Here is a 19,992-nt window from a genome sequence, read left to right on the forward strand (position 1 = left end):
ATTTGCAGAAGGGTGTAGAGGAGAGAGAGGAACTGCTGGTAAAGGTGATGGAGACAGAAACCATCATCACTCTTTACATTAAAAAAATTTGGACAAAGAGTTGATTACGTGGCTGTGGTCCAAGTTCTTTCCGCCAACATAAAAAATTTACAGTGTGGAAGGAAGCTGATTGGCTGACCTTCTCTCTGCTTCAGCGAGGGGAATGATGGGAAAAATAATGATGGCTGGATTTCCAAAATAAAGTGCCAATGGGTGGAAACCTGCTAAGGGCTGCAGTTTAATTACATGCATTAAAATGATAGAATCCCCACAGCGCAGAAGGAGGCCATTTGGCCCATCGAGTCTGTACCAACTCTCCGAAAGAACATCTTACCCAGGCCCTATCTCCGTAACTCCACATGTTTACCCACTAAAGGGAGGCGGTGGCCTAGTGGTATTATCGCTAGACTATTAATCCAGAAATTCAGCTAATGTTCTAGGGACCTGGGTTCGATTGCGGCCACAGCAGATGGTGGAATTTGAATTCAATCAAAAATATCTGGAATTAAGAATCTACTGATGGCCATGAAACCATTGTCGATTGTCAGAAAAACCCATCTGGTTCACTAATGTCCTTTTAGGGAAGGAAGTCTGCTGTCCTCACCTGGTCTGGCCTCCACGTGACTCAGAACCACAGCAATGTGGTTGACTCTCAACTGCCCTCCAAGGGCAACTATTGCTTCAGTTGGTATTCCTGTCCCTTTAAGGAGAAGGACAAATAAAATTAAAACAATCAAGGTTCCAACGGTTAAGGAAATGTTATTGGTAGCTGTAGGTGCGCAGCAGGTGACAACACCCCAGTAAAAGTGAAGGCAGACTGGGCTGGGATAGACAGAGAATGGTTTAACTAAGTTCTCTTCCCTTCACTCCTGAAGTTGGTACCAGCTGGAGTTTAGATAGACTTCCCATAGCAGCCCTCTTCACTTTATCAAGCTTCTCTTTATGTCATACGAGAACTGAGACAGTGGTGGGCACCATATTACTGCTCTTTCCAGCTGAAGCGGCATGGCGGCACAGTGGTCAGCACTGCTGACTCACAGGGTTCAATTCCCGGCTTGGGTTACTGTCTGTGTGGAGTCTACACGCTGTCCCCGTGTCTGCGTGGCTTTCCTCCCACATTCCGAAAGATGTGCTGGTTAGGTGCATTGGCCGTGCTAAATTCTCCCTCAGTGTATCCGAACAGGCGCTGGAGTGTGGCGACTAGGGGATTTTCACAGTAACTTCGTGACACTGTTAATGTAAGCCTACTTGTGACACTCATAAATAAACTTTGAAAAACTTTAAAGTTACTGGCATTTCTGGCACATTCTCCTTTGCCCAATGATAGCACGACCTCCAGTGGAGTTCATTGAACCCTTCAAAAAGCAGGGATTGAAGCTAAATCATTTTATTGTTGCCTCGGTGCCCTCAAGTCTACTTAGCCACTGAGGACCATGGGTAATCCTTCAACATGCACAGGCAGCTAAGACCTTGAGATTTTCTAATAGGCAACAAAGCCTTTAGCCTATCTGAAATAATTGATTATATTTTTGACATTTGCCCTTTTCCTTTCTATAATGTTAAGCATTTGGGCTGCTTTTGTTTTACAGCGAGTGTTGATAACATCAGACAGAAAGATTTAAACGTGTTGCCAGCATGTTGGAGTTAAATTAGTAAATGCCATCAAAATTAAGTCTCTGATCAGCTCTTGGTTAATGACTTCATCTACTGTTGTTAATTTAACTTTCACACATTTGCTAGCTCATTAACTTCTCTCAGCTAAATGTTCCCTTCTTGTCTCTTTGATAAATGCTGATGATATTTCCTTTCTCCACTCCCAGTGCACCTCCCCCCTCCACCCCCAATCGCCAAGTATTTAAAGAAAAGTTTCAGGGGTGCTCAGAAACACGCCTTAATGTATTTTTCAATTATGAGTTCACGAAGCTGTTGTCCTGTGTGATGGGGTGATTGAAGACGTTCATGTTGGGCGTCTTTGCTTTTGGGGCGGCATGGTGGCACAGTAGTTAGCACTGCTGCCTCTCCGCTCCAGGGACCCGGGTTCGATTCCCGGCTTGGGTCACTCTCTGTGTGGAGTCTGCACGTTCTCCCCGTGTCCACGTGGGTTTCCTCCGGGTGCTCTGGTTTCCTCCCATAGTCCGAAAGACGTGCTGGTTAGGTGCATTGGCCATGCTAAATTCTCCCTCGGTGTACCCGAACAGGCACTGGAGTGTGGCGACTCAGGGATTTTCATAGTGACGTCATTGCAGTGTTAATGTAAGCCAACTTGTGACACTAATAAATAACCACAATAATGAGCTGTAAATTGACTAAAGGTAATAAAATCATGCAAATCTCATTTGTATTTGTAATTGGAAGGTTAGGTTGATGAATGTTCTATTCAGTTTTTTCCTGGACGTTGCTTTAAAGAGAAATAAATTTTTAGATTGTTGATCTACCTTTTTATTTGTGTGTTTGAGATTAAGTTGTGCATTCTCTGTCCGTGCTGTATTACACATCTCTGAATTCAAGGCATGTCTCTTCCAGCTCACTTATTACGTCTTGTGCCTTTTGATTTGATTTATTATTGTCACATGTATTAGTGTACAGTGAAAAGTATTGTTTCTTGTGCGCTGTACAGACAAAGCATACCGTTCATAGAGAAGGAAAGGAGCGAGTGCAGAATGTAGTGTTACAGTTATAGCTCGGGTGTAGAGAAAGATCAACTTAGTTTGAGGTAGATCCATTCGAAAGTCTGATGGCAGCAGGGAAGTAGCTGTTCTTGAGTCGGTTGGTACGTGACCTCGGACTTCTGTATCTTTTTCCCGATGGAAGAAGGTGGAAGAGAGAATGTTCGGGGTGCGTGGGGTTCTTAATTATGCTGGCTGCGTTTCCGAGGCAGCGGGAAGTGTAGACAGAGTCAATGGGTGGGAGGCTGGTTTGCTTGATGGATTGGGTTACATTACATTCATGACCTTTTGTAGTTCCTTGCGGTCTTGGGTGGAGCAGGAGCCATACCAAGCTGTGATACAACCAGAAAGAATGCTTTCTATGGTGCATCTGTAAAGGTTGGTGAGAGTCGTAGCTGACATGTCAAATTTCTTTGCTTTCTCTGCTCTGAGAAGCTGATCATGCTGAATTGAGGTTTGAGGGACCACACGGTCCACCCTGCTCACATATTTCTTATGTTTAAAACCACTCCTGTTAAAATCCTCGCTGCAAATTCCACTGCTTCTCAGTGGTTGCTGATGCCACAATAAAAGTTGCTTTGCCGGAAATGCCGAGGCTGGCTGGCTCCAAATGGAAGAGGTCGGTGAAATTGGCACAGACCTTTTATTCTGAGTGAATAGATGTGGAAGTTTGGATCTATGTTATTTGAAGAGTGGTAGTCAAGCTCTAACCTGTCAAACCACCAGTCTGCCCCTTAACTGAGAGTGGCCCAGAGTTCCTAAGACCATGTGATTACTCTTGGAGAGAGTGAATGCTGAAAGTAAAACGAAGGTCAAAGACCTTTGATCAATAAATGGTCTCACCAATTCCAATGTGTAAAAGAAGGCATTTGTATAAAGGGGAGCCAGGTGCACACCTCTGGAGAGAGAGAGACCTGTCTTCTGACAACCCCAAACAGCGGTCTCCATAGACAAACAGAAAGACATCTCTTGCTTTCAGGATCAGGCAGAAACTAACTGTTATAAAATAGAAGAGAACTGTATTTTCTCCCTACAAGCTTAGCTCCACCTGTTCACATGACTCTGTCTCTGTTAATTAACCTAATCAAAACTCTACTCTGAAACCCCAGGGGAATAACCAAAATAAACAAAAATGCATCAACTCAGATTAAAACAAACACATCCCGAGCTAAAATCGACATTTGCCTTCATTCTCAGCACATGAGCTGCCTGCTGCAGACAGGTTGGCATCAAGTAAAACAGCTGAATTTTAAACATATCCCTCACAAGAAACATGATAAAAATACATTTCTTAAATGCACAGTATCATCTGTCACCTTTCCAATGGCCTCTATAGGGATTAAATAAATCTGGGATGGGGTGAAAAATGCCTTGGCTCAAAATTCCCATGAGATGAATCACAACTCCTAGAACAGGGCAGCAAGGTGGTCAGCACTGCTGCCTCACAGTGCCAGGGACACAGGTTTGCTTCTGGCCTTGGGTGACTGTGTGGAGTTTGCATGTTTTCTCAGTGCCTGTGTGGGTTTGCTCCAGTTTCCTCCAAAGATGTACAGGTTAGGCGGATTGGCCATGCTAAATTGACCCTTAGTGACTAAAGCTGTATAGATTGTGTGGGTTAGCCATGGTAAATGCAAGGGGCTACGGAGATTGGACGGGGCCCGTCCCAAGATGCTCTTTCAGACAATTGGTGCAGACCTGATGGGCCGAATGGCCTTCTTTTGCACTGTAGGGAATCTACGGATTCTTTGGTACCAATGGAATCATGATCCAACCTATTTCAGGAAGGGACAAATGTTGCTGCGATGTTTGTTGAACGTTACATAGCATCAAACTTTAAAGAAGGCATCAAATCTTAAACAGTGGCCAAAGGTCCTGGAAACATTAGAGATTTCAACACCTGATTCTGGGAGCCGGGCTCCACTATTTTGTACAGAAGCTGGGCTCCAATGAGTTCATCTAAAGAGATATCAATCTCTATTCTTTCGAAGGCTGGAAGGGGAGGGGGAGGGGTGGAAATAAAGCACCATTCACGGAAAGGAGAATGAATTTTATAGCATTGTTGTTGGAAATGTGGGTTACGGTCTTCTGGTTTGCAAACCGAGGGGAATTGGATCAATTCGGGCCTCTCTTGAATGTAATTTTGAATAAGAAATCCAACCATCCATCCATGAGCCTAAATTGGGATGGATGCAGAGGAAAATGAAGCAGGCGTAGGCCATTCGGCCCTTTGAGCCTGCTCTGCCATTCATTTGGATCATGGCTGATCAAATTCAGTATCCTGATCTCTTCCCCTCCCCCCGCCCCCCCCCCTCCCCCCCAATATCCCTTGATCCCTTTAGCCCCAAGAGCAGAGCTATATCTAATTTCCTCTTGAAATCACGCAATGGGATTGCTGACCGTAAATTGGGATTGCTCCAGTGAACATCGAGAGAGAGAAACTGGGAACTGAATTACTGTGAAAAGTTCTGGTCACCCTATTATAGAAAGGATATTATTAAACTCGAAAGAGTGCAGAAAAGATTTACTAGGATGCTACTGGGACTTGTTGGTTTGAGTTATATGGAGAGGCTGGATAGACTGGGACTTTTTTCTCTGGAGCGTAAAAAGCTGAGGGGTGATCTTATAGAGGTCTATAAAATAATGAGGGGCATAGATAGGATAGACAGTCAACATTTTTTCCCAAAAGTAGGGGAGTCTAAAACTAGAGGGCATAGGTTTAAGGTGAGAGGGGAGAAATACAAAAGGGTCCAGAGGGACAGTTTGTTCACACAGAGGGTGGTGAGTGTCTGGAACAAGCTGCCAGAGGTGGTAGTAGAGGCGGGTACAATTTTGTCTTTTAAAAAGCATTTAGACAGTTACATGGGTAGGATGGATATAGAGGGATATGGGCCAAATGCGGGCAATTGGGATTAGCTTCGGGGTTTAAATAAAAAAGGGTGTCATGGACAAGTTGGGCCGAAGGGCCTGTTTCCATGCTGTAAACCTCTATGACTCTAATGGCATCTTGCTTCCGTCAGTCAGGTTTGACAAATTTTTATATTGACTGCTTCTGAGGGACATTTTCTTTCGGTCGATGTAACCACATGTCTGAACATCCTGTAACTATTGTGATTAGTGTGAGCAATGGTATGCGATTCAGCTGGTGACTGAAGTGCTCTCTCTCATACTTTGGTGCTGTGCATTTTTGCAATGCCATAATTAACGCGATTGACTTACTTTGTGGTTTTAATCGTCGTCTGTCTTGATTTCAGGCAGCTCATTATTGTCTGATTATTCCGAGAGCTGTTTTTGCCGACTTGGAACTACTAAATTCCCTGCAGTTGGTTCCTATTTTTCTCTTTGTTGAGTTATTTCCATTCTCTCCAGCTTATTATTGCAGCCGTTTGCTCTCCCGGCACTTCTTTGGAACTCGGTAACTGGCAGTGCCTCCGGGGCTGTGTCTAAGCTTTGATTTTTTTTCCTCCGACATGTTTCATTGACTGACAGTTGAGGGGTGGAGCAGCTGCCTGAACCACACTCGGCTGACATTTCGTCTTTTGGTTGTCGGATATTTGATGACATTGAACTTGAAGGATTTATAGAACTAAGCGCCGCTTGTTTTCATCACTGAGATTTTCCAATTAATTACTGCTTGCAACTGAATTCCAGATAACCTATCGAGATTTGGAATGGAGTTAATTGTAAGGCGAGCAGATTTCTCTACTTTGTCTGTCTTCAAACCCGGCCAGCCTTCTGCCCACTTCTTCATCCATTTTCCTTGATGTCTCTTCTCAATCTTGACTTGGGTCGGCCGCATTCTGGATCCCTTGGACTGGATGTAGTCTTGTAGTTTGCAATCCGGAAGCTCATAACAAACGTTTCCAACAACAACTCTCCACCAGGAAATCATCACCAGAAGATGTGCAATTTATTTAAAATCTTGATGAGGCTTAATTTTCAACTCTCTACAAATGGAGAGTCGAAACTAAGGGATGAAATAATACCCTGCAATCATGAACACTGAACGTTTGACACTTCTTGAACACTGTTTTTCACACACAAGCACCATAGGAAGCATTCTTTCCAGATGTATCACAACTTGGTATGGCTCCTGCTCTGATCAAGACCGCAAGAAACTACAAAGGGTTGTGAACATAGCCCAGTCCGTCATGCAAACCAGCCTGTCACGCAAACCAGCTTCCCATCTGTCTACACTTCTCTCTGCCTTGGAAAAGCAGCCAGCATAATCAAGGCCCCACGCACCCCAGACATACTCTCTTCCACCTTCTTCCATCAGGAAAAAAACACAGAGGTCTGAGATCATGTACCAACCGACTCAAGAACAGCTGCTTCTCTGCTGCATCAGACTTTTAAATGGACCTACCTTATATTAAGTTGATCTTTCTCTACACCCTTGCTATGACTGTAACATTGCATTCTGCACCCTCTCCTTTCCTTCTCCCCTATGTACTCTATGAATGGTATGCTTTGTCTGTATAGCGCGCAAGAACTGATACTTTTCACTGTATACCAATACATGTGACAATAAATCAAAGCTTTGTATGCAGTGAACACTAAGTGCGTACAATTTTCAGCATCAAAACGGGATTGTGGCTTGTTTCTTTCATGCCCGTCTTTGGCTTTGACTCCACAGCCCAAGTGGCCCACAATTAGGATGAATGATGTGTAACCTGACATCCATGACTGATGCCACAAATTCCTACACATTTTGGCTGGGATTTTCCAGCCCGTCATGGTGGCACCCACTGGAGGGGGGATTTGACGGGCCAGCCAAAAGTGACTTTGGCAGGACTGGATGATCCCGGTGGTGGGCGAGGTCGGAAAATCCCGCCCTTTGGCTTTGGAAGTGCATTTACTGCTGCAAGTCTGCTTCCTATGTGGTCCCAAAGTTGACGATAAGCGTCCCTTTCCGGTTGATGAATTGTCCATAATTCATAATATTCATCCTGCCCATAATATGGAACAAAATTGGCAATTTCACTCTGGAGCCATGTTAATCGGAAGTTTGGGAAAAGTCATGGCCAGTGTTGCAGCAATGGGAACTGATCTGAGGGTTTGCATTTATCCATCCTGTACTTCCCGTAGCAGTGATTTGGAAACTGTGGCTGAAGATTGGAAATATTCTGCCTTCCAGCACGAGGGCCCCTCTCCCTCTCTGGTGCAGCGAAGCATATCTGGATGCAGGTGTTATGTTTGCCTCCTTTGCTCGGTTAGAATGTTGGACATACCTGCCAGCTAGCGACAGAATTTGAGGAATGCAGATTTGCTTCATGAGGGCTGCTGTCTGTTGCTGCTACATGTGCACAAATATTGACCTTTGGGGTAACAATTGCTTTAAAATCAATATTGTGAACGCCCTTTATTCTGGCAAGTTGAAGCCAGCTGGTACAGCTATGTTTAATCTCCCTGAACGTTTCCCAGGCTTTGGTAAATTTGCTGCCCTCCCTGACTTATCTAACTTATTCTTTTTATAGGTTTATAAGCCCAGTGGCCCAGATGGTAATGCAGGAAGGGGACAGAGGATACACCTTCAGCTGTGGGACACAGCTGGTCAGGAGAGGTGGGTGTTTATCATTGCTTTTCAACAGAGTATGAGATGAAATCTGTGGAAGCTTTGCATTTGAATTCTTTTTTCAGTAGACAATATTGAAATGCCTCCTTCCTAACCAGCCCCCCCCATCAATCTGACCGCCCGCACGCACACCTCACCTGTAATTCTTTTTATTCATTTGTGGGACATGGGCATCGCTGGCTGGCCAGCAGTTATTGCCCATCCCTAGTTGCCCTTGTTCAGAGGGCAGTTGAGAGTCAACCACATTGCTGTGGCTCTGGATCACATGTAGGCCAGACCAGGTAAGGACGGCAGATTTCCTTCCCTAAAGGACATTAGTGAACCAGGTGGGTTTTTCCGACAATCGACAATAGTTTCATGGTCATTAGTAGATTCTTAATTCCAGATTTTTTAAATTGAATTCAAATTGCGGCATCTGCTATGGCGGGATTCGAACCAAGTTTGTGTATGCTTGCTGTAATCCTGTACAGCAGACAGCACTGATCGCATCTTGTAGTGAAGCGAGGCCTGTCTTGTTGCCTTTCCAGGTTAGACTACAGGTTATGACTTGCTTATCTGTTGTTTAAAATGCCCTGCTTCTTTAGTCTCTCATCTGTTAATGTCTTGTCTGTTGCATTAAGGCAGTGAAATTGTGGACCTGGCTGGTTTTGTTCCATTTAATGATGCACATTTGACTAGTCTTGAACCCAACATGAAAGGCATCTCCTCCAGCAGGCATGCTGTCTGATGGGGGTGGCACAGTGGTTAGCATTGCTGCCTCACAGCGCCAGGGACCTGGGTTCGATTCCCAGCTTGGGTCACTGTCTGTACGGAGTCTGCACGTTCTCGTCTGCGTGGGTTTCCTCCGGGTGCTCCCATTTCCTCCCACAGTCCGAAAGACGTGCTGGTTAGCTGCATTGGCCATGCTAAAATCTCCCTCAGTGTAACCCAAACAGGCGCCGGAGAGTGGCGACTAGGGGATTTTCACAGTAACTTATCACAGTGTTAATGCAAACCTACTTGTGACACTAATAAATAAACTTTCAAAAGTTGTTGTTTCCCCAACTCAAGTGTGTTGCGAACTTTACCTTCCTTTGTGACTGACCTTCCTAATCTCCCTGATGCTAGTTGTCTTCCCGGCCCGTTTCACTCCGCCCATGTATTTCCACGGTCCCGACATGCAAACGATCGGAAAGACTTCAATTGAGGCCATGTTTCACCAGAGCTGGGTAATTGTCCCGTGCTTGACCTTATAACCACCATCGCTAAAACTACTTGGGTAACGAATGTGCTCCTTGTGAACAGGTGGGTCATAGTTGACACTGCACAGGAAGTTAAAAAGGGAAACTTTGAGGAAGGGAACAGTTGAGAGGCCACTATTTGAGACATGGGACTGAAAGCCCAATCATAGAATCTTGGAATCCTACAGTGCAGAAGGAGGCCATTCAGCCCATCGAATCTGCACCAACCACAATCCCAGGCCCTATCCCCATAACCCCATGCATATATATAAATGATTTGGAAGAAGGTGTAACTGGTGTTATCAGCAAGTTTGCAGATGACACGAAGATGGCTGGACTTGCGGATAGCAATGAACATTGTCGGGCAGTACAGCAGGATATAGATAGGCTGGAAAATTGGGCGGAGAAATGGCAGATGGAATTTAATCCAGATAAATGCGAAGTGATGCATTTTGAAAGAACTAATGTCGGGGGGAGTTATACAATAAATGGCAGAACCATCAAGACAATAGAAACACAGAGGGACCTAGGTGTGCAAGTCCACAAATCCTTGAATGTGGCAGCACAGGTGGAGAAGGTGGCGAAGAAGGCATATGGTATGCTTGCCTTTATAGGACGGGATATAGAGTATAAAAGCTGGAGTCTGATGTTGCAGCTGTATAGAATGCTGGTTAGGCCACATTTGGAGTACTGCATCCAGTTCTGGTTGCCGCACTACCAGAAGGACGTGGAGGCTTTAGAGAGAGTGCAGAGAATGTTTACCAGGATGTTGCCTGGTATGGAGGGTCTTAGCTATGAGGAGAGATTGGGTAAACTGGGCTTATTCTCCCTGGAAGGACAGAGAATGAGGGGCGACCTAATAGAGGTGTACAAAATTATGAAGGGTATAGATAGGGTGAACAATGGGAAGCTTTTTCCCAGGTCGGAGGTGACAATCGCGAGGGGTCACGGGCTCAAGGTGAGAGGGGCAAGGTTTAACTCAGATATCAGAGGGACGTTTTTTACACAGAGTGGTGGGGGCCTGGAATGCGCTGCCAAGTAGGGTGGTGGAGGCAGACACGCTGGCATCGTTTAAGACTCACCTGGATAGTCACATGAGCAGTCTGGGAATGGAGGGATACAAACGAATGGTCTAGTTGGACCAATGAGCGGCACAGGCTTGGAGCTAGGCTACCCTAGCTAGCCCCCCGACACTAAGGGGCAATCTAGTTTGGTCAATTCCACTTAACCCGCACGTCTTTGCACTGTGGGAGGAAATCGGTGCACCTGGAGGAAACCCACGCAGACACGGGGAGAATGTGCAGTCTACACACACACAGTGGCCCAAGCCGGGAATTGAACCCGGGTCCCTGGCGCTGTGAGGCAGCAGTGATAACCGCTGTGCCACCATGCTGATCGAAGAGAAGGATATCAAGAAGGTTTGTAAACAAATGGAAGAAACGAGGGAGGGAGTTCCAGAGCATAGTTACCATTGAGGATGTCTCTAATTCTGTGGACTTCAGACTGGCAAAGCTTTGGGAGCTGAGCTCACTCACACAATAACAAAATTAAGAAAGTTTGATTTTTCTAACTGTAATTATTTTCTGTCCTTGACAATTGCTGGTTATATAATTCTGTTTCAAAGCCCTGTGATGGATTATAATTGATTTTTCTTTTTCTCATTCAGGTTCCGTAGCTTAACTACTGCCTTCTTTCGAGATGCTATGGGTTTTCTGTTGATATTTGACTTGACAAATGAGCAAAGCTTCCTCAATGTCAGGAACTGGATCAGTAAGTTCAGCTGGGAGAGTCTCTCCCTTTTTTATTGAATAAAATCTTGTTTCTCTTTTTATTTCGTTCATGAGATGTGAACGGGACAGCATTTATTGCCCATCCCTAATTGTCCTAAGCCAAGTGATTTGCTAGGCCATTACAGAGGGCAGTTGAGAGTCAACCACATTGCTGTGGCTCTGGAGTCACATGTAGGCCAGGCCAGGTAAGGACAGCAGATTTCCTTCCCTAAAGGAACATTAGGACAATCAACAAAATTTTCACGGTCAAATTTCGATTGAAAGTTTTGATCAGATTTCTGTTGAATTCAAATTCTACCATCTGACGTGGTGGGATTTGAACCTGGGCCCCCAGAACATTGCCCTGGGTCTCTGGATTACTAGTCCAGTGACAATACCCGTACACCGCTGCCTCCCCTACTTGAGATTGCATTTTTTTTTCATTTGTTTTTGCATGGCTAATGCACAAAAAGTTAGTGGCAGTACATTGATGCTTGGGTTTCTCTGGAGGGTGGGAGAACCTAACTGGTCCATATTGCACATCCTTCTAGCTAAGTTAACAATGGCAGTGATGACCCACTGATGCGGATGGTTTTGGGCATTGCTGGCTTGCTTTAGCACTGCTGCCTCACAGCGCCAGGGACCCGGGTTCAATTCCCAGCTTGGGTCACTGCTGTATGGAGTCTGCACATTCTCCCCGTGTCTGCGTGGGTTTCCCCCCATAGTCCGAAAGATGTGCCGGTTAGGTGCATTGGCCATGCTAAATTCTCTCTCCATTGTACCCGAACAGTCGCAGGAGTGTGGCGACTAGGGGATTTTCCCAGTAACTTCATTGCAGTGTTAACGTGAGCCTACTTGTGCAGCACGGTGGTACAGTGGTTAGCACTGCTGCCTCACAGCGCCAGGGACCTGGGTTCAATTCTGGCCTTGGCTTACTGTCTGTGTGGAGTTTGCACGTTCTCCCCGTGTCTGTGTGGGTTTCCTCCAGGTGCTCCGGTTCCCTCCCACAGTCCGAAAGACATGCGGGTTGGGTGGATCGGCCATGATAAATTCCCCCTTAGTGTCAGGGGGATTAACAAGGTAAATACGTGGGATTGTGGGGATAGGATCTGGGTGGGATTGTTGTCGGTGCAGGCTCAATGGGCCGAATGGCCTCCTCCTGCACTGTAGAGCCTCTATGATTCTATGATTGTGACACTAATAAATAAACTTTAATTGCCTTTGAGATGGTGGTGGTGAGTTTCCTCGTTAACCATTTTGCTTTCTAGAAGTGCCTGGAATTTCAGAATCTTTTAATGCACTAACAGAGGTTACTTTTTGACCTTGTAACTGCTAAACACAAAATGGCCTTGCAACAATTTAAAAATATTTTTGCAGGCCTTGCCTACTCTTCGAAGGGGTGACGCAGACAAAATCTGAAGAAGTGTTCACCAAGTGTGTGAAGTCAAATGGCCAGGGAAAACTCTCAGAACTTGGAGCGTTTACCTGTATTGGCTTCTTTTGTTCTGCTATCTGGCCGCATGTCTTTGAATCCCATAGTGCTTTTTCTTCCAATATATACTTTATTCAGCCAAGGTGTATGCACTGTGTAAGGGAGCCAAAAACATTCCGGTTTTGGATTTTGACCACGATTTATTAATGATGGAGATGTAATTTTTAATGTCTTTGACCTATGTTGCGCAGTACTTCATGCATCATGTTGCTGCTTTTGTCATACATTCCATGTACAGTCATTACTCTTCAGGATTCCGGTATACATTGTTCTCTTGTTTCCAACAAACTAGTGGGATTTCATAAACAGTATTTATACAAAGCAGAAGGTTTTCAGAAATCTTCAACACATATTAAAGATAGGGCGGGATTGTTTGGATCCCCCCCCCCTCCCACCCACCCCACCCCACCCCACCCCACCCCCCTACCCCCACCCTGACCTGAAAAGTCAGCAGAGAATGTGTCCCACTGATAGCGGCTGTCGCCCATTTTATGTTCAATGGTGCACTAGTTCGCTCAGGGTGAGACTTTCGCCCCCATTTGGAGAGGAAGTAACATTACAGGGAGCTGCCAGCCAATCGAATGGACGGCAGCTCTGTGGGTTCAGTGGCGCCAGGTTTGTGCTGTGGCCACTCCTGGGACTACAACCCATCCCCGTGGAATCCAGATGTAGGCAAGTATCAGCAAGGCCTGGCTGGCAGGCCCCAGTGAGGGGAGTGATGTGGTTGGGGGCCAGATTTAAGAAACTTGTGGTCTCGGCGGGGGTGGGGGGTAGTGGGTGAAGAGGAAGAAGATGGGGAAGGTAGAAGGGATGATCCTTGAGCACGTGTAGCCTCCAGTTGGTATAGGGGAACCTCACAACACCCCTTTCACAACACCAGCCCATGAAGCTAAAAAGGAGTGCTTCCCTGTTCCTTATGGGACACTGGAATTATCTTGGGTGTTCTCTGCTCTACACCTCACCTGGGTATTCTTGAGATATTGCGGTGCTTCATATTTTAACTGCATTGTTATCTTTTTTATAAAATATAGTTGTGTATCTTTTTTACTCTCTGATAAATGTTTCTTCCAGGTCAGCTTCAGATGCATGCATATTGTGAAAACCCAGACATTGTATTATGCGGCAATAAATGTGATTTAGAGGATCAGAGAGCCGTAAAAGAAGAAGCAGCCAAGGAGTTGGCAGAGAAATATGGGTAAGTGTTCTCCTCCCAAGCCATCAGATGTTTGATGTTGATCTAATGGGGGAGCTCCTGTGTTTGAGTGAATTTTATTGCGAGTTCTCAGCCACTCTCTGCTAGCATTGTGCTCAATAGGCTTGCCGGGGGAGATGTTTACATGTTAAATAGTCAAGTGTAAAGTTGCCATGCCCTTCACTAACAGAGTTGTGCAATTTTCTTACCCTGCCAGTCAGATGTAAATGCCTGAAAGGATTGCGTTCAGTTAAATATTTTGAACAAATTCTTCAGGTGAAGAGAATCTTAAATATGATGGTTTATGTTGGGACATTTAGTCAATTAAGTTGTGAGACTGGTCATCTATGAACCCCTCTTTGGTTTTTACTCGGTTCCTGATGTTGCTATTTGGTTTATTTTTCAGTCCACAGGTTAATAGAAATGAGATCAGCCGTTAGTTTTATTTCAGTTTTATTTCATAGAATCCTTTCGGCCCATCGACTCCAACAGAGCATCTTACCCAGGCCCTCTCCCCCACTCTCTCCCCACATTCCCCTTAACCTATCCATCTTGGGACACTAAGAGGTAATTTAGCATGGCCAATCCACCTTACTTGCACATCTTGGGACACTAAGGGGCAATTTAGCATGGCCAATCCACCTAACCTACACATCCAAAGATGTGCGGGTTAGGTTCATTGGCCATGCTAAAATTGCCCCTTAGTGTATTGAGATGTGTAGGTTAGAGGGATTAGTGGGTAAATGTGTAGGGATATGGGGGTAGGGCCTGGGTGGGATTGTGGTCGGTGCAGACTCGATGGGCCAAATGGCCTCTTTCTGCACTGTAGGGTTTCTATGATTTCTATGATCTTGGAGTGCTAAGGGGCAATTTAGCATGGCCAATTAACTTAACTTGCACACTTTGGGACACTGAGGGGCAATTTAGCACAGCCAATCCATCTAACTTGCGAATCTTGGGGCACTAAGTGGCAATTTAGCATGGCCAATCCACCTAACCGGCACATCTTGGGACACTAAGGGGCAATTTAGCATGGCCAATCCCGCTATCATAAAATCCCTGCAGTGCAGAAGAGACCATTCGGCCCATCAAGTCTGCACCAACTCTCAGAGCCCCCTACCTAGGTCCAATCCCCCACCTCAACCCTGTAGCCTCATGCTTGATCATGGCCAATCCACCTAACCCTCACATCTTTGGACTCTGGGAGGAAGCCCATGCAGACACGGGGAGAACGTGCAAACTCCACACAGATAGTGACCCAAGCGGGGAATTAAACCCGGGTCCCTGGGCGCTGTGAGGCAGCAGTGCTAACCACTGTGCTGAGGAAGTTTAAAAGAGGAAGTTTGAAGTGATGCTGCTGCTAATCCAAGATCGCTGAAAATTAGTGGTGCAAACTATTCATTCACATTACACCACCAGCTTTTGGTGAGGTTTACTGATTGGGCGGTTTGACATCAGCATCTGAGTCGCAATAAAATTAGTTCAGATGTTTTTCCAGCTCTTCAATTCCTATTGGGCGGATAAGTATGTTATATGGTGTATAATTTATGGAGCCGGCTATTGTCATGGAATATAAGTGGAGAAGTAGCATGCATTGCACCTTATTAATAATACATGGCCTGCTAGTTTTACAGTGAGCAAACAGACCTGTGCTGCTGGCTGATCAGTCCCTGCTCCAGAAGTGTTTCTGTTATGATTTATGGAGTGTTTCTTGCCAGCGTAGAAGGAAAGTAAAGCAATGTGATTTGAATTTGATAAGGTGATCTATATCCTGAGCGAGTATTGAATGTGTGATTTCTTCAATAGAATATCTGAAATGTTACTGCAGTGTGAATATTGTGCTGTTTTGACTTTGAAAACTCAGTCTCTACTGCCCTGTCCTCTTTCTCGGATGAAGTACCTTTTTATTAACCATTTGAGAATAGTAGAATCGAATCGAATGCATTGCTAGCCTTTTCCTTTTGGGGCTAGAATCTCCCTCCGCATTGTTGACTATGGGTAGAATTGCTTTTTATTCTTCTATTTTTGAAAGTAATCTTTCACAGGATGCGGGCATCGTTGGCAAGGCCAGTTTTTGCTGCCCATTCCTTATTGCCCTTGAACGGAGTGGCTTGCTAGGCCATTTCAGAGGGCATTTAAGAGTCAGCCACGTTGCAGGACGGCACGGTGGCGCAGTGGTTAGCACTGCTGCCTCACAGCGCCAGGGACCCAGGTTCAATTCCTGTCTTGGCTCACCGTCTGTGTGGAGTCTGCACTTTCTCCCCGTGTCCTCCGGGTGCTCTAGTTTCCTCCCAAACTCCAAAGATGTGCGACTTAGGTTGATTGGCCATGCTAAATTGACCCTAGTGTCAGGGGGTTAGCGGGGTAAATGAGGGCTATGGGAATAGGGCCTGGGTGGGATTGTGGTCAGTACACACTTGATGGGTTGAAAAGCCTCCTTCTGTACTGTAGGAGTTCTATGATATGGTCTTCTATGCTGTGGGTCTGAAGTCAAATGTTGGCCAGACCAGGTAAGGATGGCAGATTTCCTTCCCCAAAGGTCTTCTGAGATTTCTTCTTTGACTTTTAACTTCCACAGCTGCCTTGGTGGGTTTGAGCCCATGTCCCCAGAGCATTAGCCTGGGTCTCTGGATATTACCTCTGTCCTAACATCTTCCAAAAGAATTCAATTTATTGGATGTCTGCATTCATTGCTATAATTTTGCAAGTGTGCATCTTTCTCTGTGATTAGTAAAGTCTGTTTTCACCATAATGCATTCAGTTGTGGATGCTGTACTCTGTTCTAGAATCATAGAATCCCCACAGTGCAGAAGAGGCTGTATGGCCCATCAAGTCTGCATCAACTCTCTGACAGAGTACCTTACACAGGCCCCTCCTCGCCCTATCCCCGTAACCCACACACATTTCCCATGGCTAATGCACCTAACCTAAACATCTTGGGCAATTTAGCATGGTCAATCCATTTAACCTGCACGTCTTTGGACTGTGGGAGGAAACTGGAGCCACCCGGAAGAAACCCATGCAGACGCAGGGAGAATGTGCAGACTCCACAATGCTAGGACCGAACCTGGGTCCCTCGAGCTGGGAGGCAGCAGTGCTAACCACTGTGCCACCATGCCAAACCAGCCAATGGATTTCCTTTTTTCTGTATTGACCCTGGATTGTCGTGGGTTGGAGGGGGAGATGAATGATTGTATTGAATGATTGAAACCTTTAGCATTACCGCAATAATTATCAAGAAAGTGTATGTTAGAAGTGGGCAGAGTGGAGAAGGGGAGATGGTTACGTGAGCATTGTGGCGCAGTAAAATGGAATGGCAGCATGTTAGAATGGTAGCATGGTAGTGAACTGCACTGAACTGATGAGACGTGCTGGGCCCATGACTTGGCAGATAACAAGCAGAGTCCCCACACTTCCCACAGAGAGGGATAGAAGGAGGGTCACAAGTTGCTAAAAGCTTCCATTCTCATCAAGGCAACAACTGTTGTTGGGGGTTGGTTAAGTTTATTTATTAGTGTCGCAAGTAGGCTTACATTAACACTGCAATGAAGATACTGTGAAAATCCCCTTGTCGCCACACTCCAGCGACTGTTTGGGTACACTGAGGGAGAATTTAGCATGGCCAGTGCGTCTAACCAGCTCGTCTTTCGGTCTGAGAGAGGAAACCGGAGCACTTGGAGGAAACCCAAGCAGACACGGGAAGAACGTGCAGACTCCGCACAGACAGTGACCCCAAGCTGGGAATCGAACCTGGGTCCCTGGCGCTGTGAGGCAGCAATGCTAACCACTGTGCGTTAAAATATGTGATGGGAGAAGGAAGGAAGGGAAAAGAACACTCCTCTTGTAGAGGCTCCATTATATAAAAGCCATTTTAAAAATATCCATTGTTGCGCAAAAACATGGGGACTGTATGATCTTGTATGTCTGAATAATGTCTTGATGAGTGACCAGTGACCTAAATGTTGGTTAGTCAGCAGGAATGAGTCTGGAAGCCTCGCTCATGAGGTGGAGTTTTCCAGTTCTGTCTGCCCGGAGACCAAAATTCCCAACCGCAGTCAACGGACCTTTTAATGCTGTTATGTTTCCATCCCATCCATGATGATTTATGCGGGGAGCAGTATCAGAAAATGTACCCCATTGTATCTGTGCAATAACGCAAGTCACTGGACTAGTATTCCAGAGACGCAGGGTAATACTCTGGGGAGCCGGCTTCGAATTCCACTATGGCAGACGGTGAACATTGAATTGAATAAAAATCTGGAATTAAAAGTCTAATGATGGCCATGAAACCATTGTCGATTGTTGTAAAAACCCAACTGGCTCACTAATGTCCTTTTGGGAAGAAAATCTGCCGTCCTTAACTGGTCTGGCCTACATGTGACTCCGGGTGCTCCGGTTTCTTCCCACAGTCCAAAGATGTGTGAGTTAGGTGGATTGGCCGTGCTAAATTGTCCACTCTTAAATGCCCTTTCAACGGCAATTAGGGATGGGCAATAAATGCTGGCCAGCCAGTGACGCCACTGTGGAAAAAAATAAAGAAAAGTTCTTGTCACCGGTCTCCATTTGAAAATTCTAATAACATGAGTACCGTTCACTGCCCCAATGTACAAGATTCTTTTTAATTGGGGGCTTGTAACTAAATCCATCAACAGTGGAACTCCGAATGCTTGAAAATTCTTCAAAAAATGTGCTTACAACACCATGAATAAAAATGGTTAAACTCTGTCTTGTTGGAGATGGTCATTGCCTGACAGTTAAGTGCCAGTAAGGCAGCTGTGGAAGTTAAATTCAATTAATTAATCTGGAATTGAAAGCTAGTCTCCAGAATTATGACCATAAAACTATAATTGATTGTCTCGTAAAAACCCATCTGGTGACTTTTGCACCACACATCAGTTCTGTGTGCTGTCCCAGTCTCGCTACACGTGGCACGGACTACTTCAGTATCCAAGGGTTGCGAATGGTACTGAACGTTGTGCAATCATCAGTTAACATCCCCACTTCGGATAATATGATGGAGGAAGGATGAGGATGAAGGGGCGGCACGGTGGCACAGTGGTTAGCTTTGCTGCCTCACAGCGCCAGGGACCTGGATTCATCCCCAGCTTGGGTCTGTGTGGAGTTTGCACGCTCTCCCTGTGTCTATGTGGGTTTCCTCTGGGTGCTCTGGTTTCTTCCCACAGTCCAAAGATGTGCGAGTTAGGTGGATTAGCCATGCTAAATTGTCCATTAGTGTCAGGGGGATTAGCGGGGTAAAGATGTGGGGTTATGGGGATAGGGCCTGGGTGGGATTGTTGTCGGTGCGGGCTCAATGAATGGCCTCCTTCTGCACTGTAGGGATTGTATGATTCAAAACAGCTGATGATTGTTGGGCAGAGGAGATTCTCTGAAGACTTCCTGTAGTGATATCCTGGGGCAGAGATTATTGGTTAATTGGCCTCCGACAGCCAACTTCCTTTGAACTAGATACGATTCTAAGCAGAGTAGTTCCCCCATCTCCTGCCCCAATTCCCATTGTCTTCAATTTTGTTTGGGTTCCATGGGGCCACATTCAAATGCATGAATATGATTTGATGTCAAGGACAGTCACACTTAGCTCACCTCTGGAATTCAGCTCTTTGACCAAGGCTATAATGAAATCTAGAGACAAGTGGCCCTGACAGAACTAAAGAAATGTTTATAGCACTCGATGAAAGATAAGACTTGATTCCAGGGATGAAAGGGTTGACGTACGAGGAGAGGTTAAACAGTTTGGGTTTGTACTCGCTGGAGTTTAGAGGGATGAGAGGGGATCTGATCGAGGTATATAAAATACTAAAAGGGATTGATAGAGTAAGCGTAGACCAAATGTTTCCCCTTGTGAAGCAATCTAGAACAAGAGGTCACGGGTATAGGTTGAGAGGCGGTAGATTTAAAACTGAGATGAGGAGGAACTACTTTTTGCAGAGAGTGGTGAATTTGTGGCACTCGCTGTCCCATAGTCTGAATCATGAAATGATTTCAAGAAGGAGATAGATATATTTTTGATTTTTAAAAAAACAG

The 19,992-nt window shown here is 45.5% G+C and overlaps 1 protein-coding gene across 6 annotated transcripts in view; it reads left to right on the forward strand.

Moving 5' to 3' along the window:
• Positions 1-19,992, forward strand: part of rab27a (RAB27A, member RAS oncogene family) — a 130,524-nt gene that overhangs the window by 102,632 nt on the left and 7,900 nt on the right. For all 6 annotated transcript variants that reach the window (XM_078241461.1, XM_078241466.1, XM_078241464.1 and 3 more), the window contains 3 exons: positions 8,180-8,265; positions 11,164-11,267; positions 13,830-13,953. In XM_078241461.1, the coding sequence (XP_078097587.1) occupies positions 8,180-8,265; positions 11,164-11,267; positions 13,830-13,953 (314 nt within the window). The remainder of the gene's footprint in view (positions 1-8,179; positions 8,266-11,163; positions 11,268-13,829; positions 13,954-19,992) is intronic.

This window comes from Mustelus asterias, chromosome 24 (assembly GCF_964213995.1).
Source record: "Mustelus asterias chromosome 24, sMusAst1.hap1.1, whole genome shotgun sequence".
NCBI lineage: Eukaryota > Metazoa > Chordata > Chondrichthyes > Carcharhiniformes > Triakidae > Mustelus > Mustelus asterias.